The sequence below is a fragment of the Cryptosporidium ryanae genome, assembly GCF_009792415.1.
Source record: "Cryptosporidium ryanae isolate 45019 chromosome Unknown contig_13, whole genome shotgun sequence".
Taxonomy (NCBI): domain Eukaryota; phylum Apicomplexa; class Conoidasida; order Eucoccidiorida; family Cryptosporidiidae; genus Cryptosporidium; species Cryptosporidium ryanae.
The window spans coordinates 452798-479024 of record NW_027125556.1 but is presented as its reverse complement, the minus strand read 5'-3'; the positions used below and the strand labels follow the sequence as shown (position 1 = coordinate 479024).

Below are 26227 nucleotides of genomic sequence, written 5' to 3'. Positions count from 1 at the left end.
TTATTTCTTATTTCTTATTATTATTTAAAAAAATCAATTTTCAAAGTAACTTTAAAAATTGCTCTTGAAAATGTATTGATTTTATCCTAATTTTTTTAATATATATATGCTGTCCACATGAAATGCGAAATACATGCCAGATTACATGTATAGACATTAAAATATTAGGTATCAAAAAATGACACGTAATTAATTGTTTAGTATTGGATTGTTATTTTTTTGTAGTATTTTTATTATATTTTATTTTTTATATGAATATGGGTAGGTTTAAATGAACTGAAATAAAAATAGCGTTTATTTTTTAAGGATAAATATAATTTCAAATTAAAGACAAGATATATGAAAAGACTCAAGCAAAGATATATACGAAATAAAGCATTAGGTGATTTTCACAAATATAAATAGTATGCGTATATTAAGTTGGTGAAGTGGGATGAATTAGTATGAAATAAAGGAAAGGCAAATCTGAAATCAAACATTATTTCTTTTTATCCTGGAACTTAGCATTTGCTAGTCATGAAGTTTAGTAGAGTAGTTCCTTTTGCATTTATACTCTTTGGATTTATGGCTATAATATTGGTATTTTATGTGGACAAAGAAACTATTCTGAGTAAATCAAATAATAGAGCATTGTTGTTGGATATTGACAAACAACTAAATTACTCCAAATGCGTGTTAGATTTTGATGGAAATATAGCTTTAGATGAATTTAGCTCAGTTTATGGCAATAACAGCAGTTTTTTTGATAACGGAATATGTTTGAGTAACGAACAAATAAGGGTGTTTGAGGAAACGAGCAACCTGAGACCAAGGTTAAGCACCAATTACTCTGGTTACTTAGGTCCCTGGATAGAGGATGGGATATTTTGTAATTGGATTATACAATACAGTAGTGTCAATTTAAAATATTGTAATGAAGAGAGTATTCCACCGGTATATATACCTATTTTTTGGACTTCAATACAAAGAAATAAAGTAAGTATAGAACAAAAAAATAAGTGGTTAAAGGAAACTCAATTATTTTTGGATACTTTAAACCCAGACTTGGTTTATTTTACGGTATTGCAGGTAAGTTAAATATTGTATTGTTTGATCAATGGCGATATAACTAAAAAGTAGGATGCAGAGGGACTTAAGAAGCTAAAATTAAATTTCAATTCAAAAAATAACGTGATCATATTCAATGCTGGAGGAGCTACAACAGGGTTCAAGCAAATACCAATACCGTTAATAAAGGGCGAACTTAAAAAAACTAATTTTAATTTAAAAAAGGATATTTGGGTTTCATCTACGATAGTTAAGAAGCGTTTTCCGGTGAGGAAGAAATTATTTGAGATGCTTGAATACAAAAACATCACAGATACTGATTTGTCAGTGGAAAAATTGGGTAGCAAGAACATAAGAACCAAAAGTGAGGTTTTGCCGGTGGAGATAATTAAAAAAATTGAAAACACTACTTTTCTCCATTATGAAGGAGAAAGATTTAAAGAAGTAATTGAACGCTCAGTATTCCACTTGTGTCCAAGAGGTTTCGGGAGAACTTCATTTAGGTTGTATGAAACAATTCAACTTGGGACAATTCCTATTTACATATGGGAAGACCTTGGTTGGTTTCCTTATGATAATATGTTAAGTGAACTGGGAGTAATATTAGAGTCATCTGATATCGGAAATATACCACAGATACTATCTGATATAGGGGAAAATGAGATAAGAAAAAAATTGGACATTATATCTAAAAATAACTATTGGTTTACATATCAAGGTATAACCGATTATATAATACGTATTGTTAAAGTAATAAAGGAAAATGCAATAAATTTGCAAGAAAGTGAATTAATTGAAAAGATGAAAGAGATAAATACACAAATTTATCAAAAGTAATCTGTAATTTGTTCTATAGTGTGGAACATTTTTTTTGAAAGAATATTCGGCTTCAGATTATAACATATACCTAAACTTTTGACAAGTTCTATTGATCTTTCAATGCTTTGTTGATAAATTTCTTTCTTAATTCGCTTTGTTCTGTTAGGTTCTGTTAAAGTTTCAGCTAATTCTGAAGCAATTCTTGTACACTCCATGTTGTCATTAACATTCTGGATTTTTTGCTTAATTTTAAGAATGCCGTTACAAGGAGAGACAAGATCCTCAACTTGTAAATCAGAGTTATCACCGCTATTTTCGCTTCCCCAAGAACTACAAAGTTGCAGCTTATCATTAAGTGTAGAATTAGGGACGTTGTTTATTTCTTTAATAAATTGAATTTTTTTATTCAAGTTGTTTGCCTCCTTTTTCATAAGTTTTTCCTTTAGCCTTCTTTTTGTTTCCTCGATTGGAAGAGGATGTTGAAACTCTCTGGGAAAGAACTCTGAATCACATAAAAAATTGTTGTTAAAGTTATTGGTGTTATCTTTTTTGTTGCCTTCGAATTCAACAGACAGATTTTCATACGAGTTATACCTTGTGTTAGAATCGTTTTTAAATTCAATTTGTGCATTTGACGGGGACCCAATTGCAGTGTGAAAAGGACTCGGATTTGGGAGGTTACAATAAAGTCCCACCTTAGATGAGGTTTTTGGAGGCGTTTCTAACAAGTGGGAGTTTTGGTAATTGTTAAAATCTCCTGTTTTTGTTTTGTCTTTTTTTTTATAAAGCGTTGGAGATGAAACAGATTCATCAATGAAAGTGCAGCTTTCTAAACTTTTAATTGCTTTGGAAGGGAAGTAGTAATTCAAACATATTTGACAGCTCTTGTAAAGCTTATCTTTCACTAGATGTAATGAGGTCTGCGAAACATCACATATCTTCGATTTCTCAATGATATTTAAAATGCATGTTAATATATGATACGAATACTTGGCGATGTTTCTCCTGAAACTCAGGTTTTGAATTCGTTCAAAGTCAAAGCAACTAACGAAGTCAGTTATTGGATTTTCAAACTGGTTTACCAAGAACAAAAAGTCCTTTTCCGATAGCAGCAATGAAGCCTTTTTTACTTCTCTAATTTCATTAGCCTCGGAAAGCATTACTTTGAGGGATCTGTGGATGAGAGACACCTCATTTTCCGATAGTGTCTCATATGAATCCTTCCATATTCCTTCTATTGTTTCAATCCTTGCTGGTGCTTTTTTGGTTATCATTTTAGGCACAAACAACAGAATCGTTGTAGGCTTTTGGAAAAAGACAAATATGGGTCTCAAAATTTCTCTAAACTGCAGCTTGTTCTTCTTCCTTGTTCAATAAATGTGTCTCCACAGTCCATGGTCTATCGGGGTTTTACACTGTCCCTTATTTTCCTAATACATAGTGGAGCATGCAAATGGGGAAATCTTTTGGCGGGATTCTAGTAACAAACTTAAAAGATTCTAGAGAGGCAAAGATAACAGGGTGCAGGAAATATAAAACTAAAAAGGAATAACAGACAAGGGGCCGGGTCGTGTATTTCATATAGTTTTGAGACCTTATAAACATTCTTGATAACTGGTACACAGTTCACCTGGAGCTCTCTATAAAAAGCAGTTGTAATGTAATATCGGCGTCTGTTGTTAGGTAGATACCACCAAAGTGGACAGGAAATAAGTATATGTAAATAAAGCAAAGTTATTCTGACGTGCTTTGAGGGATTTTATTAAATGGGGGTGGATTCTGACGTTTTGAGTGACAATGAACTTTTTATAAAGAGTAGACTTGAGGTTAAGTTAAATGATTTGGAAAAAAGGCATCTCGAGACGAAGGAGAGAGAGGCTCAAACAGTCGGCTTCTTGGAAAGGAGACTGAAGCAGGTGGAGTTGGAGCATAAGATGGAGTTGAAGCTCAGAAGACAGCTCAGGTATGAGGTTAACAATTTGAGGAAAAAGCTTTTGGAGACGTATAAGCTATACAGTGATACTCTAGAGCAGAATGAAAAAATAAAAAGGGAGTTAGAGATGCTTAGAAGTAGGAGAAACAAGGGGGAAGGTGCTGTGAACGTGAAATTGAGCATATCTAGGGAGGTTAGCCTTATGATAAAGACTGATGATTATGAATTAGCGGGACGCGTACCTGCTTCATTGCACCTCGGTTCTGAAAATGAAAGAGGTACCAATAGAAACAGGTCGAGTTTTATAACGCCAAACAACTCATCTAGAACGAGAGCATTCTTCACTCCTATTGAATCCAGGGTAAGACATGACAAACACGGTTTTGTTGGGAGTGGAGGTTATATAGAGAAGTCCCTTACGAGAAACACCGGCATGTGCGACAGTGCATCGTGTGGTTTTAGGGGAGAAGGTCTAAATTACAGCCAGAAGGACTCGTTAGTTAAATCTGAAAGAGCACAGGATTGGTTAGACCAGATTGAGGAATTGTACAAGCACTCTGAAATTCAAGCAGGCGGAGGAAAGCACAGGGAGGAAAAGAGAAAAACTGACAATTTTGTATCTGTACTAAGAGTGGAAGACTCATTGGATGTATTGGAGGATGTGTCTTCTGAAGATAGGTATTTTTCAGGTGAAGATAAGACCGACGGTAATGATTTTGAGGAAGATCTTAATTTTGATGATTTTGTAGTTTGTCTTGGGAGGAGAGAGGGGTTGAACCGAAAAGGGAGTAAATACAGTGCGGACAGTCCTGAAGTTATGGCGACTAACACAGAGTTAATAATAAATCAAATTAATCAACAGGACAAAGAATTGTCTAGTTTATTAAGGAAAACGAATATTTGTAATAGTTACAATGTAAAAAATAGGGTAAATATGAGAAGAATTAACAGGGATTCCGGTAACAAGTACAAGTGAATGGAAAACGCAAGATTTTTTTGGTTTGAAAGAGGATTAAGGTCTCGAAATGTAGTAGTAAGTCTTTAACTAATTTATTGTGTAAGAAAGGTCAGCTAGTTGTAGACGAATCACCGTTTTCTCCCTTTTAAAAATCCAAGTCAATCTAACAGTAATTGTAAAATCCGTCTACGCTTCTCCCTTCTCCCTTGTTTGTTTTAAATATTGGAGTTGAGTGGGGTCTTGCCAAATTGTACAGCGCAGAGTATGACGTAAGTGTTGGGTTCGCTATTCCGGTTCTCTGGAATTGAATATTTCTTGTACTATCAAGATAGCGGGTCTCGTCAGTAAAGTTGTCTTCCCGATTGTATATCTTTCTGCCATCTAAAATCGGTGGAGGGTAAAACGCTGGGGGTTGGCTACATTTCCGAACATAAGGTTGGTTGTTTAACTTATAGGCCGGAACCGGGTACTTTGGTGGTTCTGGAATTAAACTAGGGTCAACAGCTGTTGATTCAACTCGTTTTTTAGTTTGCTCCAAATACGAAATTGGAAGGTCTCTTATATATGAATATGAATCTATAAATTCAACGGGATCCTCATCTAGAATAATATTGACCAGTCCTCGTTGAATCTTCTTTCCTACAGTGGAAAGAACTTGTGGACTTATTTGCGCTTGGATTTCCCTTATGTGTACGTGAAAAAACCCGTCCTTTGGGGAATATGATATTTTTATTGACTCCAAAGTACCGTTATCAACCTTAAACGGTATGCTCCTTTGCTGGAACTGCTCGTTTATTCCCTTGGAGTTTATTTTTAAGTGTTCTATCTGGATCCCCTCTTTTAAGTCCCACTTTAAGTCCTCTAGTTGCAGAAACCTTTTCATGTACAAATTTATTATATCCTTTATAAAATCCATGTCTGGTTTGAGGGAATAACTTGTTAAAATGCAAAGATCTGGCTGCCAAATCTCCAGCAGCAGCTTCTGCCGATATTGTTAGTTCCTAAATTGATCCACTACTACAAAAAAAACGCAAAAACTCTCTCTTAACTTTTTAGATCCTCGTCATCTAATCTCGACCGATCGCATACCCTTCTCTTTTTTGCACTGCAAACGCAACCAAGTCAGCATGTAACTGAGAACAAAGTAGAAGGACGGTAAGTTCTAATCAAGTTGAGAAGCTTTCGCCAATATGCTTTAATCCGCACAACCAATTATTGAACCTGTTTTTACTTCACCTTGATATTACATGTGCCTCATTTCGGCGCCAAAGAGAATATGGTTTAAATTTAATGCTTAAATCAAGCGTGCGGACTACATGTGGGAGATAAAGACGACAGAGTCCCCTTTTTGTTCAGATCTCGATCAGAATTCGGAGTGAGGTGGGCTTTAATTTGTGGGTTGGCCGGCACTATCTCTGTTTTGTTTTTGTCCAAAAAGTAGCAGGCTCTGCCTCTTGGGTGGTTTGAGGTTTAGTATTGTCTGAATACTGCTTCTCGGCAGGTTACAAATTTTACCGCCATCATTTTCAGTAACAGCCGTTGCATTTTCAACTCCAGAATTATATTTGCATTTCCCAAATTCAGCCCTCCCCTCCTTAGTGTGTTCTCCTTGAGCAAATTTGTTTAAGGAGGATCTTGAACTGTTTATCTGGGTGTTTTCATTGCTTTGACTTGGATTTCTGTTTTCAGTTAGGTCTTTCAGCCTTAAGTTTTCAAGCATTAAACGAGCATTATCTCTCTTAAGCTGCTCCACCTCCTCTAGTGTCTTTTTTTGCAGCATTTCTACCTCTACTTTTGCCCAATCCCTCTGTCTTATATCCTTCTTAAGTTGTTCCCTTTCCTTTTTGAGGCCCTGAACTTGATCGAATAGCGTTTCTATCTCGGCATTGTTGCCTTCATGACTTCCATGGGGGTCGCCATTCTGTTTTTGATACTTAGCACCTGTGAATCCAGCTTTAATTTCACTTTCATATCTAGTGTTTTCTAGTTGAGTAGTCAGCTCTTCAACCTTGTTCTCCAATTCCTTGCAATGCGTAATTATGGTTTCAATCGAACCTAAATGCTCGCTTTCAATTCCTTCTCCTATAATTTTGCCTCTATTCTTCTTTTGTGTACTTCCTTTGTACACGTCACTCAAAAAGTTGTCCAGCTCTTTTTTCAGTGAAAGGGTCTCCTGCTCAAACTTATCATGGAGCGACTTTTCGTGATTAAGCTTATCGTTTAAGTGAGCTTGCGTCTCTTTTAGGTTTGAAATGACCTCGTTTGCGCTTTTAACCTCTTTTTCACTAACGTAGAGTTCCTTCTTGCACCTTTCATAGTCCTGCATTAGTTTTTTTAGTTTTTCACTCAAAATAAGGTTTTCTTCAGAAAACTTTTTTAAATTTTCTTCAGAGTAACTCAAATTTCTTTTGATAGACTCTAATTCAGTGTTTTTTGTATGGCCAAACATATTTTCGTTTTTTATTCTATTTAATTCTGCTGTTTTTTCGCTAAGCTTTATTTCATATTCCTTAATTAAATCTTCGTTCAATTTAGTATATTCCTGTTTGGTCCTCTCGCTCTGGTTATTCATATTTTTAATAAACTCCTCCTCTTCTTTCTCCTGGTTGCTAATTATTATTCTTAATTCAGAGTTCTCCTCCTGGAGGTTTAAAACCCAAAGAGAATACTCCTTTTCCAAATCTTCAATCTCTTTTTGCTTTTCCTCTAATTTTAGACCCAAATTCCTCACCTCATCAGCCACTGAATCGTTAAATTCATGCTCAAATATTTTTTGCTTCAAAGCGTAGTTCTCTTTTCTGAGTTGCTTCACCGAGTACAATAAATAATCTTTTTCTGAATCGTCATTTACAGGAGAGGAGGCTTGCCCGTTGTTGCAATAACCACACACGCCTTGAATTTCCTCATTGTTTTTAACCAGGCAGTCCAAATTTATTATTTCCAGTTTGCTTCTCCCAGACACACTTAGTTTGCTTTTTCTCGCTTTTATGTCCATATATAAAGGGACTTTGTCCTCAATAACATCTAAAGTCCTTGTTTCGGTCAAACGCTCAATTTCGTTCTTCAAATAAATGTTTTCTCTCTTCTGTTGCTTGTACTTGTTCCTGTATTTTAGCTCCTCTTTAATGTCTTCATATAATAAATCGTTCATCTTAAAGTGGCTTTTCAGAGTTTCCCTAAACATTTCCTCCGAGTCTGCGTTTAATTCAACATTTTCAAACTTGCAAACGCTTGCGTTTTTATCTCTGTTTATCAGTTTATTCACGTTATCGCTGAAAATTATGCATTTCTTTATTACGTCTTTGAGATATTCAATGTACTTTTCCAGGTTTTTAACAGCTCTTTCTGAACACTCAAGTCTTTTTTTGGTGTAGATGCTATCCAAGCACATGTCAATCTCATCCTCCTTTATTTTTAGTATAAATTTCTCAAGACCCTTTTTGTTTTCCTCATGGTCACTTATTTTGCCGAGTAGTTGAACATTTTCAATCTCCTTCCTGCATATCTCGGCATTCAACTCCTTGTTCTCAATGAACAAATCCAAATTCTCTTCCAACATCTTATTCCCAAGCATTTTGCATGCATTGTGAAATCCCATGTTTCTTTGCATGTACCCACATTACATTTGCATGCTTATTTATATGTTCACAGCACTTCTATTATCTAGGTTTGGCGCCAAAACGTGATTAACCGTAAAAACGGTATATGCAAGTAAAAATTAGAAAGTATCAACTGTTTTGGGTGAAAAAAGAAGCTACATGTTCTAAGTTGGCACTCAGAAGTCGATTTTTGGTTTGTTTTCAGGCAGTTAGAGAGGAAAACGCAGTTACACTTGAGGTAAGCGATCTTGTGGCGCTTTAAAGAGTTGAATGAAACAAAGAGTAAAGTACGCACCGAGGCAGACAAAATAGCAAAGAAGAATAGGTCGGCGTGCCTAAGGGAACTATTGTTGTTGTTTTACTGTGTTTGCACGTTTTGGTCGCGTTCGTGCAAATGTCGGCCCTTGAAGCCGATAATTGCGTAAAAAGTGGCTTCTGCTTAGAGAGTCTAGGTAAGAGCTGAGCTATGAATATTCGAGTAAGGTGAAAAAAATTTCAAGTTGAAAAGTCGTTGTTAAATCTATGTATTCCCGTATTTGAGGGGTTATTAATTTATTTAAACTTAATATTCTTTTAAGTAGTTGAGGGTATATTTATATATAAAATTAAGTTCAAGGCCCGCAGGAAAAAGATGGAGCTAATACAACATAAAACAAGTGCCAATTAAAAAATAGTGTACGAGTTTACTTGATACACGTTATATGAACAAAAGACTAAAGATAAATAAAATAACATATTTTAAAGTTAGTCAGCTAATTTGAACTCCTATAGAGAGTTCAATAAGTGAGGCTAGTTAAGTAAAGGATTTAAAGTACATATTTAATTTGGTGATAAGTAATATAATATTCAAGGCGAAATGGCGTCTGAAGTAGTTATCGGTCAGGTAATTGATGAGATAAGGCAATCCATCTTTCTGATAAACGAATCTCTCGGCTCTGAGAAGCACGACACTTCAGCCTTTGCAGATTTTTCCGTTTCTACGGTTTTGGATGTTTGTGATATAAGGATAGTGGATGAACTTCCTCCAATATCTCCAGGAAGTAGTGAAAGTCTTTTTGTGTTTCCTTATGATGAGTCACAAAATAGCAACACCGGATTTAACAACAATCGTATAGGCAATTCTATAACCCAACAAAACAACAGTGTTTCGAATTATATACTAGTTACGGCTCCACAAGCGAATTCGACTTCTTTTGACTCCGCATACAGTTCAAACGCAACTGGGAACTCCCAAAGTGTTCCAGCTGGAGCAGCACATTACTGGGATTACGATGATTGTGAGTCCACAAGCGAGGGGAGTTTTTTATCAGAGTGCGATAGCGATCTGATAGACGATACTGACTTAAACGCCGATATAGAGAAGGTGTTTGAGAAGGATATAATAAGCCGGGAGTCTAACTTCCGTTTAGACATTGACGATGGGTGTACCGAGGATTCAAGAGCTGCAGACGGTCTAGTCGATAACAGCAACTCTGGTAATTATAATCAAACTGGTAAATTAACATCGCGAAGTGGCACTGCTGCTGATATATTAGATATACTTGCGAGGGAAGGTGCCGCTGCTCCTCAAGGTTGTTGTGGTTATAGCAAGGACAAGCCTCCTTCCATCTACAACGGCATCACTTTAGACTATACAGATGGAGACGTTATTAAAAACACAAGCGTCTCAGATGACATCTCTTCCAGATACATCGGGGAAACTGGAGTTTTAAAAAGACATGTTGTTTTGGATTTCGGGGGCGAGGAGCGCAGGTATAAGGCTATTAAATATGAGTCCCAAATTCCTGTTTGCACGGAAAAATGTGTCGACAGGATTTTTTACTGAATTGCGACAGCAATGTTATTCTGGGAACGGTCACGGAGGCGATGTTCGCAGGCTCAATCTTAGTTCAACGTCTTTGTGATTGCAGATAGGCCGAGACGGATAAAAGCCAAGTTCGTGGAGACGAGCTCAAGACGGGGATAAAGATGCAATATTCAGGGACAAACCATCTAAATTTATGGTGACTGGACACTTTGGGACGAATCGAGGGTGAAGAGAAGCGAACTGGCACGTATTGTGTTCCAAATCCACAGTCCCGTCCCGGTTTGGTAATTAATACGAAATCATTTGACGAATGGTAATAATGGAGGAAAAGAAGTTCTTCCGAGTGTTCCCCTATTAATACTACTACTTATTTATGAGTATTTAGCAATTAGTTTCTCTACTAGTTATTTTTAAGGTAAATGGCTATTAGAGACAAAACAATAGTGCATTAAGGCTTGAACAATACCACCTGCATTTGGAAATGTTGACATGAAAACCTGAATGGGAAAGATAAATGATGTCATTAGGTACAAATAACAAGGTAAAGGCGGAAGTAATTGGTGTGAAACAAACTTACCTCGTCAGGAGGACCCAGGTTTTGGGCATTCATTATTTTCTTAAGTAGTTCACTCTGTTCGTTTTCACAAGACGAAGGCTGAGTGTTCAGGTTCAAACCGCCGCTATTTTCGCTGGAGTTGTCTGAAAGGAAAACAACTCCGAGCTCCTCACTTTGCCTCAAAACCGACTTGAACGTTTTCTTGTTACTCAAGAGGAAGTCTTTGAGGTCTTGCTGCGCATTCACAACACAGCAGTTTTTTGACTCGTTTATAGAAAACATATGGGCATCGTTACCAGAGTCCCCACATACTAGAAATCTGCTCAGTGGAATTTCCTTTTTTAAGATTTCGTCGAAGACGAACATTATTGAAGATCTTTTTCCACCGATTTCTGGAAGAATGTCGAGGTATTTCCACTCTCCTTGCCCACTAATGGCATATTTATAGTTCTTTTTGTTCGCTTGTATTACTAAATCAAATGCCTCGTTTGCATCTCTTGTGTAGATGGACATTGATAGACGGAATGGGTCGTGAAAGTTATTTCCATTTACGTAGTGGTTTAAGTTATTTTTATTCAATATCTCCTTTGTTTCCCTTTCCACTTCTTCTCTATCGAAGCTTTCTTTTATCCTCCCAAACCACCTTTCCACCGGCCGGGCGAACAACCTGCTCGGACACCACTCTGGAAAGAGTGAGTTTTCTTGCTCCTCTGGCGTGTCCGGCTTTCTAGGACACTTCTCATCGTCGAAGTTAACCTCTTCTCCCATATCGTAGTGCTTTTGAACCGCGGACAGTGAGGCCTCGCTCTCTTTTTCGCACTTGAGTACATATCTCAAATAGTCGCGATAAGTGCTCATTTCCAAGGGTTCTCCTGGAAACTCGTATATCTCCGTCCCGACTCCGCAAATCGCAAAGTCGGGTTTGAGCAAATCGCACTGTTTAGAGACAAGCAGGAAGTCTTTTAAATTTCTTCCAGTCGAGTATATCAATTTTGAGCCATTAAACATGTGTTGCCTTGTCCAAATATCGTTGAATTTACCCAAGTAATATTCGTTGCCCAATAGTGTTCCGTCCAAGTCTGTTACTAGCACTATTGGGGACATTTTAGGTATAAACGTTACTCTTCCATTAAGCAGACAATATCTGTGTTCTACATTGCTGTCCAGGGGTATTCTATAGTTCCTATCTGCATTCGGATTGTTAAAATCAACTGGAGGGTTATCCCATTTTGTCTTGCTTTCATCACATATCACAAATTCCAGACTTTTCCTACAAAGTCCAAAAGTAAAACAGTCGCTCTTGCTCTAGTTCAGGCGTTTTAACTTACATTCTAGTGCTAAGCATCGTTGAGTGCCATCCTCTCGCTCCTGAAACCGGCGAGAGCCCTCTAAACAACCATCCCGAGCCTCCACCGTCTAAGTTGTGCTCTTCATCACGGTAGTATAAATACGGACTTCTCCATCCTGATCTGTAGAAAAGCCTCACTTGGACCATTTTCAACGGACGCACACTCGCGGGTGTCAGCGAATGTCAGGGGGTCAGGGCCAGGTACTTTGCTTTTCCGCTCAGAAGACTCCGGAATGGAGGGCTGAGTGCATTAATGCACCGAGTTTTGTGTCACACGGACACGTGTACGCGAGGAATCTTGCTTGGAGCCTCTCTGCGAGGCGAGCTGGCCTCGAGTAGACAGTTCTCTCAGTATTCACTTTCAGAGGGAACCCTGTGCTTTGAGGCGTTTGGTTTCGTCCGTTTTCATTGCAGGGATTTTGTTCTAAATTTCATGCTCTCTACATTAAAAATAATACAAATTCTCGCAATACCGTTAAACATGCTGGCGCCTTGGTTATAAAAGGTACCGGAATCTTGAGAAAACAGGAAAATAAAAGCGCATACGGGGTGAGACAAAGCAGAGGGAATAATTGAGGCAGGTGGTACAGGTAGAAGACTTCTTTTAGTCCAGGATCGCGCAGGGATTTGAGGAAGCAGACTGTGGGACAAGATGGACTTTCAGCACAGAGAGGGACACAAAACGGGAAGCGGAGCCTTGGCCAGTTCCCAAGATGTCGCGATAGAAAGAAGAGAGCGACTCAGGAGATTGGCATTGGAGAGCATAGACTTGTCGAAGGACCCTTATTATATGAGAAACCACCTGGGACAGGTTGAGTGCAGGCTTTGTTCGACCATACATACAAATGAAGGGTCTTACTTATCTCACACCCAGGGGAGGAAGCATCAGACCAATCTGGCTTACAGAGCATCGAAAGACAAAGCTCCGCAAATAATACAGAAGTCCGAAAGGTTTGACGGGGAAAGGGACGAAAAAAGAGAGAGCGTTTTAAAAATAGGACAGCCAAAGTACAAGGTCACAAGACACAGAGAATCTGGTGCAGGTGGGGCATACTGCGTTTATTGCAAATTTAACTTCAGCGAGGTTTCGGACTCGTGCATTCCTGGATACAGGATAATGTCTTGCTGGGAGCAGAAGGTTGAGAAGCCCGATCCTAGATATCAATATTTGTTCGTGGGAGCGGAGCCGTACAACACGGTTGGAATAAGAGTACCTAATATGGAAATAAACAGACAAAAAACGCAAACATATTGGGACAAAGAAAGAAGGCTGTACCACATTCAAATTTATTTTTCGGCAAGAAAAAGTTGATCTTTATACCTTAATGATGACCTTGACTGCAACGTTACATTATATATTCGCTAGTCTTTTAATCCAGGTAGACTTATCAGTGCCCTCCTTGTTACATTCGTTTTTTGAAAACAATTCGCTGTTTTCTGAAACAAACTCATTGATTTCGTTTTTGCATTTCTTGCTTGTTTTTCTTTTGATAACCCACAGTTCATTTATTTCGTCTTGTCCAGTTTCTATTGTTTTCAAGTCGTAATCAAAAGGACAGTTATCGGTGCTTTTTTTTGCGGAATCAACTTTGTCCGTCTTGTGATCATAATTATCTTCAGCAATCTGGGTCTCTTTAACCGCTTTGAGCACGGTTTCCAATTCAACGAAAACCTGATGTCTTCTCTCTGTGTCCCTGCAAGAGACGTTAAAAACGATAAAACCGAAGGCACTTGCCATTTTAATTAGTTTATTAATAAACTCGAATTTAATGAACTCGTCTCCTGGACACATTAGTGAGTCATTTATATTGCTAGAATTAATGTCAACGACAATAAAATCGTATTTGTCTTTGCTTGCATTTGAAACGAAATCCACGTACTCAAAGGCGTCTCTAATCACAATGTCCATCTTGGCCTCATCGACACCAAAGTAATTAACAGCCACGTCTCTTACGCTTTCATCAATTTCAACAACCGTGACCTTGATCCTGTTTTTGTGGAGATTACAGAGAGCACTGGCGAGAACGCCGCCTCCAAGACCAAGAATAAGCGTTTTCATGGCCTCTCCACTGGGGCTTCGGTCCTTGTTTACCAATAGACTGGAAAGCAAGATCACACCGATATAGTAATTCGAAAGATCCTTATTGTACTTAAACACAAAGTTGCCCTTGTTTGTGTTACTGTTTTTGCTGTCTCTTTCTAAAGTTACTTCCGACTGAATCAGTCTCGGACTTGACTTGAATATCATTTGTCGTCTAATCTTGAGTTCGGACTCCTTAAAGTCGAAAACCATTATTTTTTTGGAGTACTTGGAGTCGCAACTATATACGCATCTTTTAACGGCGTTATTTGGCCGTTTTCGTCCTGTCTTACCGTTGTCCTCACCCACCGTTAAAATCGGAAACCTCTTGGAGTCCTTGAGAGCAAGAGGGGAGATGAAGCCAGAAATTTCGTCTACGAGGCGCTTTTCGTCGATAGTTTGGGTTTGCTCTTCTTCCGTCTGCTCGTTTAGCCGTGATATTACTATTAGTCTCTTACAACAGGCCTGTCTTGAAATTTCCTCCATCCCTTTTCTGGAAGAGTATAGCCAGTCTTGTTCCTGACCAAAAGGAACCAAAAGACCAACCGTTGGTTTGTCGTTTTTATTCGAGTTAATGCTGTCGTAAACAGTAATGAAAAAACTCTTGGACTCGTTTGAATTTAGTTGGTACTCCCTTATTTCCCCAGGAGAAAACAGGCCTATGTATTTGTTGTCCCAGTACATTACTGACAACTCCTTTAGTCTTTTTGATAGATTCCATATTGAAAGTTCTCTCTTGCTTATGTTGTCGTCGGCACTGCTAAATATTTCAGCTCCTCTCAACACAAAACTGGGCTTCTTGTCGGACCCAAATTCGTTACTTTGCTTCTTCTTTGTTATTTCTATATAATAAGGCAGGTATTTGGTACCTTTTATTTTGACTAATGGCTCAACAACGATTTCGCACCCCGTATCGTAGAGATTGAGCGATAATGCCTTTGAAACGTATTCCTGTCCCAGTGTTATTAGCACATACTTCCCACCGGTCTTCAAAAGGTTAAGGGACTGTTTCACATACTCTCTTGACTTGGTCATGGACTTAGAGTCGCTTGTGCTTGAAGACAAAAAGGCGTCCAAAAATCCCTTGTCCAAAATGACGTCAAACTGCCCGAAATTGCCCTCATCGCTAACGTAATCCGCGAACTCCTTCTCCACATCCATGCATAACCACCTCATTCCGCTCCTCCCTTGGTTCTCCTTTGACATTTCCTCTATAACCTCTTTGGAAAAATCAATATTGACAATGTTCCTGAACCCCCTGTCGTACAGTTCTGCTCCCAATCTCGAGCTGCCGCATCCTATGTGCGCTATTCTCTTGCTTTCAGACCTCTTTTCCTCAACATCCCCACTTTTTGCTATTGAATTAACCAACAAGTCCTCCAAGTCGCAAAACTCGCCGTACCACTCAAAGGAACGGTCTCCGCGCCCGCCACATCTTCTAAAGAAGTCGCCCCAGTACACGCTGCTGGAGAAGTCCTCCACAGTGTTCGGAAGCAATTCCATCTTCTCCCTCTCGCCTTCCTTTACCTTCTCTTGGGTCACCAAGTCTAGAATTGTCATCGCCGAGAACCCGCCTGCGGCACCGCTTTGCTGGGCACTGGGAAATCAACCGGAGACCATCTGGACAGGCCTGGTGGGCAGCAGGACGGACGCGGAGGGCGGCTCGGCGACAACTGGAGTCGCTAATCGCGACTCAAGGTCCCGGGACTGGGCTTCAGCTATTTCGGTTGCACTCTAAAACTAAGCTGAAGTCAGAAGTGTGGGTACATTTGCCTTTTCCAGAAATAATGTGCGCATGACATTGCAAGTGGATACTGCATGACTTTGCCGCTCGACAAAATGCATGCAACAAAGTCGATTTTAGACTATGTCAAAAAGGGAAATTTAACTCAAAGTTCTCCTGGGAGTGAGTTGTCTGCGCCTACGAGGAGCCATGCTAACTTTGCTGCGTTTGTAGGCCTCTGAAGAGAGAATGGTATCTAGAAGAGATGGTTTTTTTCCACTCGGGTCGCTGTTGGAAAAGCTTCCATAGGATTTTCGAGTATTATTGCGAGTACCGACGTGAGAGGCGCTTTCGTCCATTCCACAGTCTACTCTGAGTCTTTTGTTCTTAGTGATGTAGAGGTCACTCTCTAGCTCCTCTTGGGAAACAGGAACAGTGCCCCAGACCGACTCCCAGAGTGACTGTTGCGGGAGAATGGACGACTTCATTTCACCGTAGGCGTTTACAATCCCGGTAATGTTTTCCACAGAAGTAGCCTTTGTTTCCGGCTCGCTCTGGATGTTGCTATTTAGTTCCGATCCAGAACTGCTGTTTGCTTTGCCTTGCGCAAACATTTCGTCTCGGATTTGAGAAACATCGTCTATAAGGGCGTTAATTTCCACGTCAACAACGCTGGACACAACTTTTTGGATGAAGCTCAGAGAAGCTGTATTATTCTCGGGGGAGAAAAGGGCGTTGATGTGGGCCTCCGAGTGTCTAAGCAGGATTTTACCCAGAAGCTTGCTTGGGGCGTAGTCAAGTTGGGAGGCGAGATCCTGGTTCTTTTCGAATAAGCTTCTAACTAACTTGACGGAAGCGACGCACTGATGGGTCCTTGCCTTTCTAATGGTCTCGATGCAAGGGTGATCGCGAAAAGGGTGGTTTTTGTCTTTTTGAATTTGGACAATTTTGCTAAACAGCAAAACTGACGACTTAGAGAACAACACTGGTGTCCTGGAATCAATGCTTTCCAGCGGACTTAGGGACCCAAAAAGGACGAAGGAAATAAAGCCTCTGTTGGGGTTGAATATGGAGTCAAATACAAACAGGATATCCATGCCACTTTTGTCTGTGCCACTGTCTCTGACTTGGTCCAAATGGGAAATGCAACTTATTGATATCACTGAAAATAACCAACAAAGAGAATTAACCACATGGCAGTAAAGCTCAAACAAATTCTTAAGGCTGTTTGAATTATATTTAGAAATGAGAACCTTCTTCTTGCTGCTAGTGCCGTCAGTGCTCGAGTTTTCCATGTTCCAGTGAGCGATGAACTCGTGCAGGAACTGCATCAGGTACCTTACACAAGGCGTGTAGAACTTAAAGTTTGACGATATTTTGTAGTTCAGTATAAAGGATATTATGTAGTCAACGGACATCTTTCTGATCATAAGGGTCTCCAAGGGGTTAAATAGTTTTCTAAAGTTGATCTGAAAGTAGTTCTCGCACCAGTTTAAGTTGTTGTTGATTAGGTATATTGGTATGTAGTTTATAAAACTGCACTTCTGCAGAGACAGTATTTTTGTCTCGTAAACCTCCAAAATGGTGCTTGCGAGATCAACGCACTGTTTGTACAACTGCTCCTCCTTCTTTCCACATTCCGAACCAATGAGAGATGGGGAGGTAGCTGAGTCTTCAATAGCAGAGGATTCAAGATCGCTGCTGGACAAGACGCCACCAGATACCATTCCGCCTCTGCTAGCCTTTGGGTTGCCGAGCAGCTTTTGGGACGCATTTTTACTAGTTTTATTGCCGGATTGTTCGCAAATCGGGTTCTCAAAGTAATCCTTGTACTTGAGACCGTTTTCGCATACCTCATTTACAAACTCAAAAAACTCTGCCATAAGTACATCTATTATTTGCACATTCCTATCTATGTCTTCCTCAGTGAACTTGTCCGAGAACTCCTTTCTCAGCAGATTGTCGTCTTGAATGTAGTTTTTTGCGGAAATGATATCTCTGAACTCTCCTTTTCTAACTCTTAAGGCAAAATTGTGAAGTTCCTCCTGTCTCCATTTTTCGTATCTCTCATTCGTGTACAAATTGGGGTTCTCAGTGTTAACCTCGGACTCCAGAGACAAAAGTTTGTCCATCAAAAACCTAACGAGTATGTTGGTGCTTGCAGGAACAAGTTTTATTCCATGTTCAAGTATTCTTAAATATAAAAAGTACGAATCGACAGAGTTCCTTTGGGATACCGGATATATGTCCTGAAACACCGCTATGTACTGCTTTATGCTTCTTGGGACCATGCTTGTTACCGAGTGCATCAAATTCACTATGAGTTTTCCAGAAGTTTCCCACTTGCTTTTTATTTTGTTAACACACGAAACGTAGCTTAAAGGGGTTAGTTTAGGCGAGAGCGAGCTGCTTAAGGCGTTGTCTCTCAGAACATCGCCAAAGAACGACCTTTCTCCGACTGCTATTGTTCTGCAGCCGTTGTAATCTGGATTTGGATGTCTAACGACGTAAAATTCGTGCCCATTCTGGGAGGCGTATCTCAAATTGCTGTGAGAAAACACATATTCCAGTATGGACAGCTCTCTCTCGCCCGTTATTCTTGAGTTAACTGCAGTGCTCTGAATTATCTTCTTCAGTTCTTTCTTCAAAGACAATCTGCTGTCGAAGTAAACGCTGTCTGAGACAACTATGTCCTTGGTCGCCTCGACTCCTCTCTGGATTTCCTCTCTTGAACCTACAGGAACTCCCACTTTGCCATTATCCTGAATTAGTAGCTTCTTCTTGAACACCTCAAACATTCGATCAATGTCAATTTCACTGGATCCTATGCCGTCTATCACTGAGTGAACCAGTTCGCCGTACTCTTTCTCCGAACACGAACAAAAGTTGAATTCTAGTACCTCATTGTATATACTCGCTTTCTCCATCATACCAAAGTGGTTATTCTACGCTCTCAGCTTACTGTCGCACCAAAGTATGTGAATTGCTCCTGCGAACAACCTCTGTATTCCTTCTATTTGTCCACTGCTGAAACCCTTCCCTTATGGGCTTGAACTCAACCATCCAACGGAGGCAATGTTTGTCGCAAGAGTGCTTAAGCCACAAAGAGAACGCAGTAGCAGTCAGTCGCCACCGGCTTTAAGCGGAACGGCAAAATATCACTTTGTGTTCTTTTTGTCCTGCCTCGCCTCGCTATTCCTCAGAAGGTAAGAAGAGTACAAGTAAACTCGAACTCCAGTTAACCAGGCTTGCCGATGCTCAAACAAAATACTTTCGGGCCTACTGCATAATAGCAACCTGTCATCACCACATATACGCGTAGTGCGGCCTACTCCCTCCTTTGTCCTCCTTGTTACCTCTCGGGTCTAAAGCAGTATTAGACCCAAGGAAATCACCGAAATTTGATCTTCCGTCGCCGAGAAACTGGATTAGCCCTTCTACTTGGCAAAACTCATATTAACAATATTTGGATCTTTTGACCTATTGTTACGCTCTTGTATGAACAAATGGGTTGGGCGCCAACATGCTTGCTGCTTATACACTAGTGGTATTTTAATATACCAATTTGGATATTAGTGTTGACATTGTTAGATACGTTTTTCCTTGGATTTTAGTCGGACTCGCCTTGAGGCTGGAGGCGCATATACACATTGATATACCTGGACTGAAGGGAGGAGGACCGGATACGCAGGCAATATCCTGTGTAACTTAACGAGCCCGATTTCGCTGGACGTGAAGACAGGGGCCACGAGGTTCGGGGAAAATGTGAAATATGACCTCCGACAGGAAGAAGGTTCTTTTAATGGGGAGAGCAGGCGCAGGAAAAACGTCGATGAGGAGTATTATATTTGCCAACTACTTGCCGAAGGACACTACTAGACTTACTGCCACTAATAACATTGAGCATTCTCATTTGAGGTTTTTTGGAAACATGGTGCTTAGTTTGTGGGACTGCGGGGGTCAGGTAAGTGAATACCGGGTCTATATTGATTTGGGGGACTGCCTATGTCGATTCTGGAGGAGCACGTTGTGTTCGCTACATTCATGAACCGGTTTTGCAGTGCCTGTTGCGAGCGAGTCTACAACTCGCACACTTTCTCGAGCTAAATGAGCGCATGCAATGTGGGGAGTGGCGGGAACAAAATGGCAAGCTCTGTTTATGAGCTGCGCCGGTGCGGGCGTGGGAGTGCCGTGGCGACGCAAGGTTCGGTCGAGTAGGGCGTTTTTAGCACTTCCCTCGCACATGTGACTTAAGAGCGACGCGACAATGCGGAAACGCAGTCCGATAGTTTTGTCTGGCACGTTCCGGTTGGGTTGGGGACAGGAAAATGGACGAGTCCCAGATCAGTAAGACATGTTTAACTGAGTGTATTTAACTTTTGATTAAGGACATTTTCATGGAGAATTACTTTGAGAGCCAAAGAGAGCACATATTCAGAAGCACTCAGGTGCTCATATATGTGATGGAGGTTAGGAAAATGACGAATACGTCCTCCAAGCAAATAATGAAGGATTTGGAGCAAGATTTTGTGTACTTCAGAAACACAGTTGACAACCTAAGGTCGTTGTCGCCGCAGTCACATTTGTTCTGTCTAATACACAAAATGGACATATTGTCTGCAAACGAAAAAGAATTAGCGATTGAATACTACAAAAGGGAGATAGGGAAGATAGCGGGGAGTATGAGCTATAGAGTGTTCCCGACTACAATATGGGATGAAACACTTTTCGCTGCCTGGAGCGAGATCGTTTACGCATTGATTCCAAATGTTGGTTTGCTCGAGAAGAATCTAAAGATACTGGCCGAGACATGCAATGCGATTGAACTCGTCTTGTTTGAAAGATCCACATTTTTGGTTATTTCTCACTCGGAAAGCTCAAATTTGCTCGACTCCATTCGTCACAAGTCGAGATTTGAGCGGGTGTCAAACATTTGCAAACAATTTAAGTTAACCTGTGCGAAATCACAAACGAACTTTGTTGGAATCAAGCTCGAAACCTCGGAGTTTTCTTGCATAATCAAAAGATTCACTCAAAATTCGTATATATTGGCTGTTGTCAACGACAAAGGTAAGTTTTGAGTCAAGTTTCTTGATTTTGATTCAAGCGGATCAACTCCACTCCGTTCCGCTCCACTATACCCAATGTTAACCAAAAAACGAATTTCTAACTCGAACTCGCAATTAAACAAATCGACTAACAGACATTACTCTCGCATCTGTCCTATACAACATAGAAAATTCAAGGGATCACTTCGAGGACATTATCGCTTCCCATCTGAATCCGGAAGCCACCAACAGGTGACCTATAAATCAATGCTTTTTTGCTTTTTTTGCAATTTGCCATATGACTCCACCTTACTGAGTAATTTACTTAGTTCCCCGGCAAATGCAACTGAATCCCTCTCGTTTTTTAGTACAACCCTAGCTTTCCTTTTCTTGCCGTCAGACACCCTAACCAAGTTGTGACACTCATATCCTTCTTTCCCACCGAGCAACTCACTTTCCTGCTCTCTCTTCTTTCTTCTGCAGCCGCTAACTTGAGGCGAGTCTAAAGAGTAATGTCAGTCATTCCTCCGCTAATCGCGTCACGTGCGTACAATCACGTCGCATTGTACACGCGTAAAAACAAAACTTACGCTTCTTAATTGTAATCCTCGTTGACCTCCCGTTCCTGTCACTTTGGAGAATAGAAGCCAGTTCATTCACGAATCCACTTGCGTCAGTCTCAAACATTGTTAACCCAGTTAAGCGCCAATGAGTTTGCGTAAGCCGACGCTTCGACAGGTCCTACTCCAGAATACAGCAAAAGCAATCCTTTATTTAAAATCAACCACCTCTTTCCAAACGCTTTTTACATATTATTGACTCGCTGCCTTTCCCCTGTGACACAAACCAAGGCAGCAGTACCACTTTATGGTTTCCCGCCCAAACGAAGTACTGATGGTCAGTTGGAGCTGGCGCCGTTTGGTGTATGATAGCATGAAGCGACCAAGAAGAGGCTTGCTTTAGGAGCAGGTAGGCCGTGGGGTGCGTGAGGGTGACAGAATCCGAGTTCCTGTAAGCAGAGGGCAGCCGTTTCCGTTCGCACAGCTGCTTTCCGGTTGTCTGGAAATTTTATGCACTCAAGCAGTACATGTGCATAATGCCAATTAGGCGTTGGGGAAGAGGCCAGCCGCCACTTTGGGAAATAGTGAACGGAAATGGGTTAAATGAACCACAGATATGCTTAATGGTGAAAAACGCATTGAAAATAAACAAGGGTATAATAACAGAATATTTTATTATTACTAAGGCAGTTTTGTCGTAAGGAACGCCGCAGCCTGAAACGTGTTGGGTTAACTTGGTTCGTTGGCAGAACGAGGACAGCTGCCCTATTGCAGTGTGGCATTATCTATCTGCGAGCCATTATAGGGGATATAAGTAAATGATTTGAGTGCCAAATATTGCCGGTTCTCGCATTTTGTTGCTGTTAAGGAAAGTGAGGGAGAATGTCCGGAAACAGATATGGAGAAGAGTCTAAGTACATAACTTTAATTAGGTAGGTTATTTTGAATAAGGACTTTGTAATTAAATGCTCGAGGTTGTGGAGCGGAGAGGGGTTTTCTGAAGAAGGAGCCTTCTCGCGGCGGACTAAATCAAAGCCGCATAAATTCGCACACTAACTAACTCAAACTTTGCTGTCTTAGTCAAGAGGGAGATGAATTCCGGGTTAAAATTCGATTGGTGAGACATATTCCAATCTTAAATGATGAGCAGATAAGAAGTAAAGCGATAACATTCGATTTCATCACGTCCAAGCAGATGAAGAGGGTCATCGAATACCTGGAGTTCAAAGACGATTACATTTCTTGCAAAAACAAGGAAAACGTTAATTTCAACGTCAGCGAAGAGGAGGCTCTGGATTTGCTTATAATTGCCGATAAACTAGGACTCTAGGCGCGTCAAGCATGCATGAATGCCCGCCGCAGAAGTGCATTTGGGGTGTGTATGATGGCGGCGAGGTGATACACACGCAGGTAGAGGTAGTGCAGAGGGAGCAGTTTGTATATAAGAGTGGAATTCAGAGACGGAGCAGGGAGGCCAGAACAACATTAGCGTTGCTAGGTGTAGATAGGAACTTGAGTTGCGCGTTTTCGAGATTAAGATAGAGAAAAGTGCGGATATCTTAACTGAGTCGTTTCCTTACACATTTGCACGGACGGGAGGTTTATGCACATGTATAAACACATTTGACTGCGTTTTTGTGTATGTAGGTATATTTGAATTATGTGAATGCGTTTGGCAAGCAAGAACGAAAGAGACTTGGCGACTAAACGAAGCTAAGGAGACGGGGCGGTTCAAAGAGAACAAATTGGTTGTTTTTGCTGGTTCGGAGGACGCCAAGGGGAGGCAGATTGTAGGAGCGAGAAAGCGAGGCGGGTTTGGGTTCTAACTGTCAATACAGGAAAGGAAAGGCGGAGGGTTAGGGAACAGTACGGGAGGTCCGGGAGCAACACACAAACTGCAAATAGGAACATTTGCTACAGGCACAAATATTAACATACGCGTTTATATCAAGGGGACAGTACTTGACAAGGCCGAGGCAATAGTAAAATCTGGAGAAAAAAAAGGGAAAACAAGGTTCGGGTTTAAATCAAAATACCCACAGCACTAATATAATACTAGCTAACGTAGTGATAAAGTCGTCTATTTTCAATTAAAGTAGAAAGCCACTTTGTGATACAATAGAACATGGTAATAATGGCCGAGGGTAGTTCCAAGAAGCCGGTTAATTCGGAAAACGTTTCGGGTATAGGAAATGGGATTGGAGGGATCGGAGGTTTAGGGCAAAACGGAAACGGCCAACCTGGAGGCTCCGGAGTGCATGTATACTGTAGAGTGAGGCCGCCAAACGAGGCCGAGAGGACACATGGAAACGGTTTGTTGTGTGTAAACGTTAAGTCAGAACAATGCATAGAGATAAATTCGGGTGACCACTCCAGAACAGAAGGCGGAAACGGCACTGATTCAAAGGAAAGGGTGTTTTATCTGGATCACATCTTTCCAATGGACACGAATCAGAGTTACGTGTATAAAACAGCAGCGAAGCCAATAGTGGACCAACTGTTTAGAGGTATAAATGGCACGGTTCTTGCATACGGTCAGACGTCCAGTGGTAAAACGTTTACTATGGAGGGTGTGGTAGAGGACAATGAGAAGATGGGGGTTATACCGAGAATGGTTCACGACGTATTTGAAACCATAAGCAATTCTGATGAGCACATTGAGTTCCAACTCAAGGTTTCTATTTGCGAGGTGTATATGGAAAGGATAAGGGATCTTTTGGACACAAGTGGCAGCAAAAATAATTTAAGAATCCATGAAGATAAACTTCACGGAATCTACGTCAAAGACTTGAGCGAATACTTCGTTACATCTCCAGAGGAGGTGTTTGAGCTCATGGCACTGGGACACAAGCACAGGGCAGTGGCGGCCACCAACATGAACTCCCACTCGTCAAGATCCCATTTAATATTTATGTTACAGCTTCAACAGAAAAATGTTTTCGACTCGAGTATTAAGGTAGGCAAATTGTTTTTGGTTGACTTGGCAGGTTCTGAAAAAATAAGCAAGACAGGTGCCGAGGGTTTAACTTTAGATGAAGCAAAAACCATCAATAAATCCTTAAGTTGCTTGGGTAATGTAATCAACGCTCTTACGGACAACACCAAAAATTACGTGCCATACCGTGATTCAAAGTTAACTAGAATACTTCAAAATTCGCTCGGAGGCAACTCACTGACCTCCTTAATAGTGACTTGCTCCCCAAGCGTAGTTAATGAGGCGGAGACCATAGGAACACTCAGATTTGGCATTCGTGCCAAGATGGTTAAGAACGCTCCAAAAGTTAACCAACAATTTTCAGTCGAGCAGTTGCAAATTTTACTCAGTTCTGCCCAGAGGAAAATAGCCGAGAGGGACAGTTACATTCAAAAACTGGAGGAAATAGTCAAGTCGCTTGGAGGGGAGCTCCCCGAGAAGAAGTTCTCCCTGTCTGACAGCTTGTCAAATAGTGTCAATCTGGGTCCCGTGCCTGCAGAGAGCAGCAACAATTCTTCACTGGTGTTTGGACTAAGCGGCAACAAAGAACAGGTGAGCGGGGACAACAATGGTGGCTCACACAAGGATACGTCAAGTGAGGACGAATTCGACGAGCTCTGCGATGCCAGGAAACAACTTAAGGAAAAAAGCGAGGAAATATCTCAACTTAAGCAAGAAATTTCACACATCGAGAACAATATGAAATCACTAAATGAGGAAAAAGAAAGCTTGAGTTCAAAGATTACTGACCTGGTCCAGGAGCTTAGCCAGATAAAGTACCAACAACAGGACAAAGATGAAACTTTCCAACACCTGAAGCTCAAGAATGAGTCGCTCGCCGGCGAATTGGAGCAGTCACACATCCATATTAGCGATTTAGAATCCAGAATTGAGAATCTTAAATCGATGAAGGAAAACAGAAAGCTTGAAACCGATAAGGAAAATGAATCAAATAAACTTTACCAAATTCTTGTCAACGAGGTGCAGCTTTTGCGTGAGAATCTGTCCTGTATCAACCTATCCTCCCAAAACCTTAATGGCAGCAGTGGGAATGCACAGGCGAGCGGGAGTGCGGGAGGCCAAGTTTTGCTGGATGCCATTGACGAGCACATAAGGAGGATTACCAGCCTGGAGCTCCAACTCAAAGAATATGGGGGCAGTAGGAACCATAACGGCCTTGAACTGAGCGACAGTGAAACCAAGAAAATGCTTGAAAGAATAACTCAACTTGATGGAAATATGGAACAACTTAATAAGCTTTATCAAAAAATGGTGGAGCAAAATTCCAATCTCAAGTCGCAGAGTCAACTCAACGAAAGGAGGCTTTTGAGGAAGGAAGAAAGGATTGAGCAACTTGAGAGGTCGCTCATTAACGCAAAATCAAAATATACCAAGCTGCTTATGCAGTGCAACTCGCTCACGAAAACCATTGAAAACATCTCCAAACTCAAACCCATTTTCTCGAAAATAGCACCTCCAAACATTGTTAAGGGAATCCAAGGTGGTGGAGGAAAACATTCCTTAATTAAAGTATAGCTAGTCTGTCGTTTACCGGCACAGCGTTCCATTTTAGTACTTTATTCGTCCGATTTCACAGACATTAGTGAGAATTGCATTTAAATCACACCATCACTCGCTGTTTTGCACCTGGACAATTATGGTTTTCATACTTGGGAGTGGAGCGCATAGCTGTTTTTGTTCCATCAATATTATATAGGGTTAACTAGTGATATCTAAATTAGTCTACTGCATTTGTTTAGTCTAAATGAACAGCA

General features: G+C 40.6%; 13 protein-coding genes across 13 annotated transcripts; 7 read left to right on the top strand and 6 right to left on the bottom strand.

The window, feature by feature from the left end:
• Nucleotides 1–516: 516 nt before the first annotated feature.
• Nucleotides 517–1835, top strand: FG386_000377 (putative transmembrane protein; the record flags this gene model as incomplete). The annotated part of the gene is made up of 3 exons (XM_067339727.1): nucleotides 517–1068; nucleotides 1120–1765; nucleotides 1807–1835. The coding sequence occupies 3 exons, from the start codon at nucleotides 517–519 to the stop codon at nucleotides 1833–1835; spliced, it is 1227 nt and encodes a 408-aa protein (XP_067196423.1).
• Nucleotides 1836–1874: 39 nt separating this feature from the next.
• On the bottom strand, nucleotides 1875–3140 carry FG386_000376 (uncharacterized protein; the record flags this gene model as incomplete). The annotated part of the gene is made up of 1 exon (XM_067339726.1): nucleotides 1875–3140. One exon carries the CDS (start codon nucleotides 3138–3140, stop codon nucleotides 1875–1877), a length of 1266 nt encoding a protein of 421 aa, XP_067196422.1.
• Nucleotides 3141–3632: 492 nt separating this feature from the next.
• On the top strand, nucleotides 3633–4775 carry FG386_000375 (uncharacterized protein; the record flags this gene model as incomplete). The annotated part of the gene is made up of 1 exon (XM_067339725.1): nucleotides 3633–4775. The coding sequence occupies one exon, from the start codon at nucleotides 3633–3635 to the stop codon at nucleotides 4773–4775; it is 1143 nt and encodes a 380-aa protein (XP_067196421.1).
• Nucleotides 4776–4920: 145 nt separating this feature from the next.
• FG386_000374 (uncharacterized protein) lies at nucleotides 4921–5673 on the bottom strand (the record flags this gene model as incomplete). The annotated part of the gene is made up of 1 exon (XM_067339724.1): nucleotides 4921–5673. One exon carries the CDS (start codon nucleotides 5671–5673, stop codon nucleotides 4921–4923), a length of 753 nt encoding a protein of 250 aa, XP_067196420.1.
• Nucleotides 5674–6144: 471 nt separating this feature from the next.
• On the bottom strand, nucleotides 6145–8331 carry FG386_000373 (uncharacterized protein; the record flags this gene model as incomplete). The annotated part of the gene is made up of 1 exon (XM_067339723.1): nucleotides 6145–8331. One exon carries the CDS (start codon nucleotides 8329–8331, stop codon nucleotides 6145–6147), a length of 2187 nt encoding a protein of 728 aa, XP_067196419.1.
• Nucleotides 8332–9212: 881 nt separating this feature from the next.
• On the top strand, nucleotides 9213–10181 carry FG386_000372 (uncharacterized protein; the record flags this gene model as incomplete). The annotated part of the gene is made up of 1 exon (XM_067339722.1): nucleotides 9213–10181. The coding sequence occupies one exon, from the start codon at nucleotides 9213–9215 to the stop codon at nucleotides 10179–10181; it is 969 nt and encodes a 322-aa protein (XP_067196418.1).
• A 392-nt stretch (nucleotides 10182–10573) lies between these two features.
• On the bottom strand, nucleotides 10574–12064 carry FG386_000370 (sucrose-phosphatase-like HAD superfamily hydrolase; the record flags this gene model as incomplete). The annotated part of the gene is made up of 3 exons (XM_067339720.1): nucleotides 10574–10660; nucleotides 10741–11989; nucleotides 12048–12064. 3 exons carry the CDS (start codon nucleotides 12062–12064, stop codon nucleotides 10574–10576), a joined length of 1353 nt encoding a protein of 450 aa, XP_067196416.1.
• Nucleotides 12065–12719: 655 nt separating this feature from the next.
• FG386_000369 (uncharacterized protein) lies at nucleotides 12720–13379 on the top strand (the record flags this gene model as incomplete). The annotated part of the gene is made up of 1 exon (XM_067339719.1): nucleotides 12720–13379. One exon carries the CDS (start codon nucleotides 12720–12722, stop codon nucleotides 13377–13379), a length of 660 nt encoding a protein of 219 aa, XP_067196415.1.
• Nucleotides 13380–13418: 39 nt separating this feature from the next.
• On the bottom strand, nucleotides 13419–15650 carry FG386_000368 (2 SAM dependent methyltransferase; the record flags this gene model as incomplete). Its single annotated transcript, XM_067339718.1, has 1 exon — nucleotides 13419–15650. One exon carries the CDS (start codon nucleotides 15648–15650, stop codon nucleotides 13419–13421), a length of 2232 nt encoding a protein of 743 aa, XP_067196414.1.
• Nucleotides 15651–16031: 381 nt separating this feature from the next.
• Nucleotides 16032–18800, bottom strand: FG386_000367 (uncharacterized protein; the record flags this gene model as incomplete). The annotated part of the gene is made up of 1 exon (XM_067339717.1): nucleotides 16032–18800. One exon carries the CDS (start codon nucleotides 18798–18800, stop codon nucleotides 16032–16034), a length of 2769 nt encoding a protein of 922 aa, XP_067196413.1.
• An 842-nt stretch (nucleotides 18801–19642) lies between these two features.
• FG386_000366 (t24f11 protein) lies at nucleotides 19643–20951 on the top strand (the record flags this gene model as incomplete). Its single annotated transcript, XM_067339716.1, has 2 exons — nucleotides 19643–19834; nucleotides 20259–20951. 2 exons carry the CDS (start codon nucleotides 19643–19645, stop codon nucleotides 20949–20951), a joined length of 885 nt encoding a protein of 294 aa, XP_067196412.1.
• Nucleotides 20952–22360: 1409 nt separating this feature from the next.
• Nucleotides 22361–22808, top strand: FG386_000365 (uncharacterized protein; the record flags this gene model as incomplete). Its single annotated transcript, XM_067339715.1, has 2 exons — nucleotides 22361–22410; nucleotides 22559–22808. 2 exons carry the CDS (start codon nucleotides 22361–22363, stop codon nucleotides 22806–22808), a joined length of 300 nt encoding a protein of 99 aa, XP_067196411.1.
• Nucleotides 22809–23603: 795 nt separating this feature from the next.
• Nucleotides 23604–25988, top strand: FG386_000364 (kinesin heavy chain; the record flags this gene model as incomplete). The annotated part of the gene is made up of 1 exon (XM_067339714.1): nucleotides 23604–25988. One exon carries the CDS (start codon nucleotides 23604–23606, stop codon nucleotides 25986–25988), a length of 2385 nt encoding a protein of 794 aa, XP_067196410.1.
• Nucleotides 25989–26227: the final 239 nt, after the last annotated feature.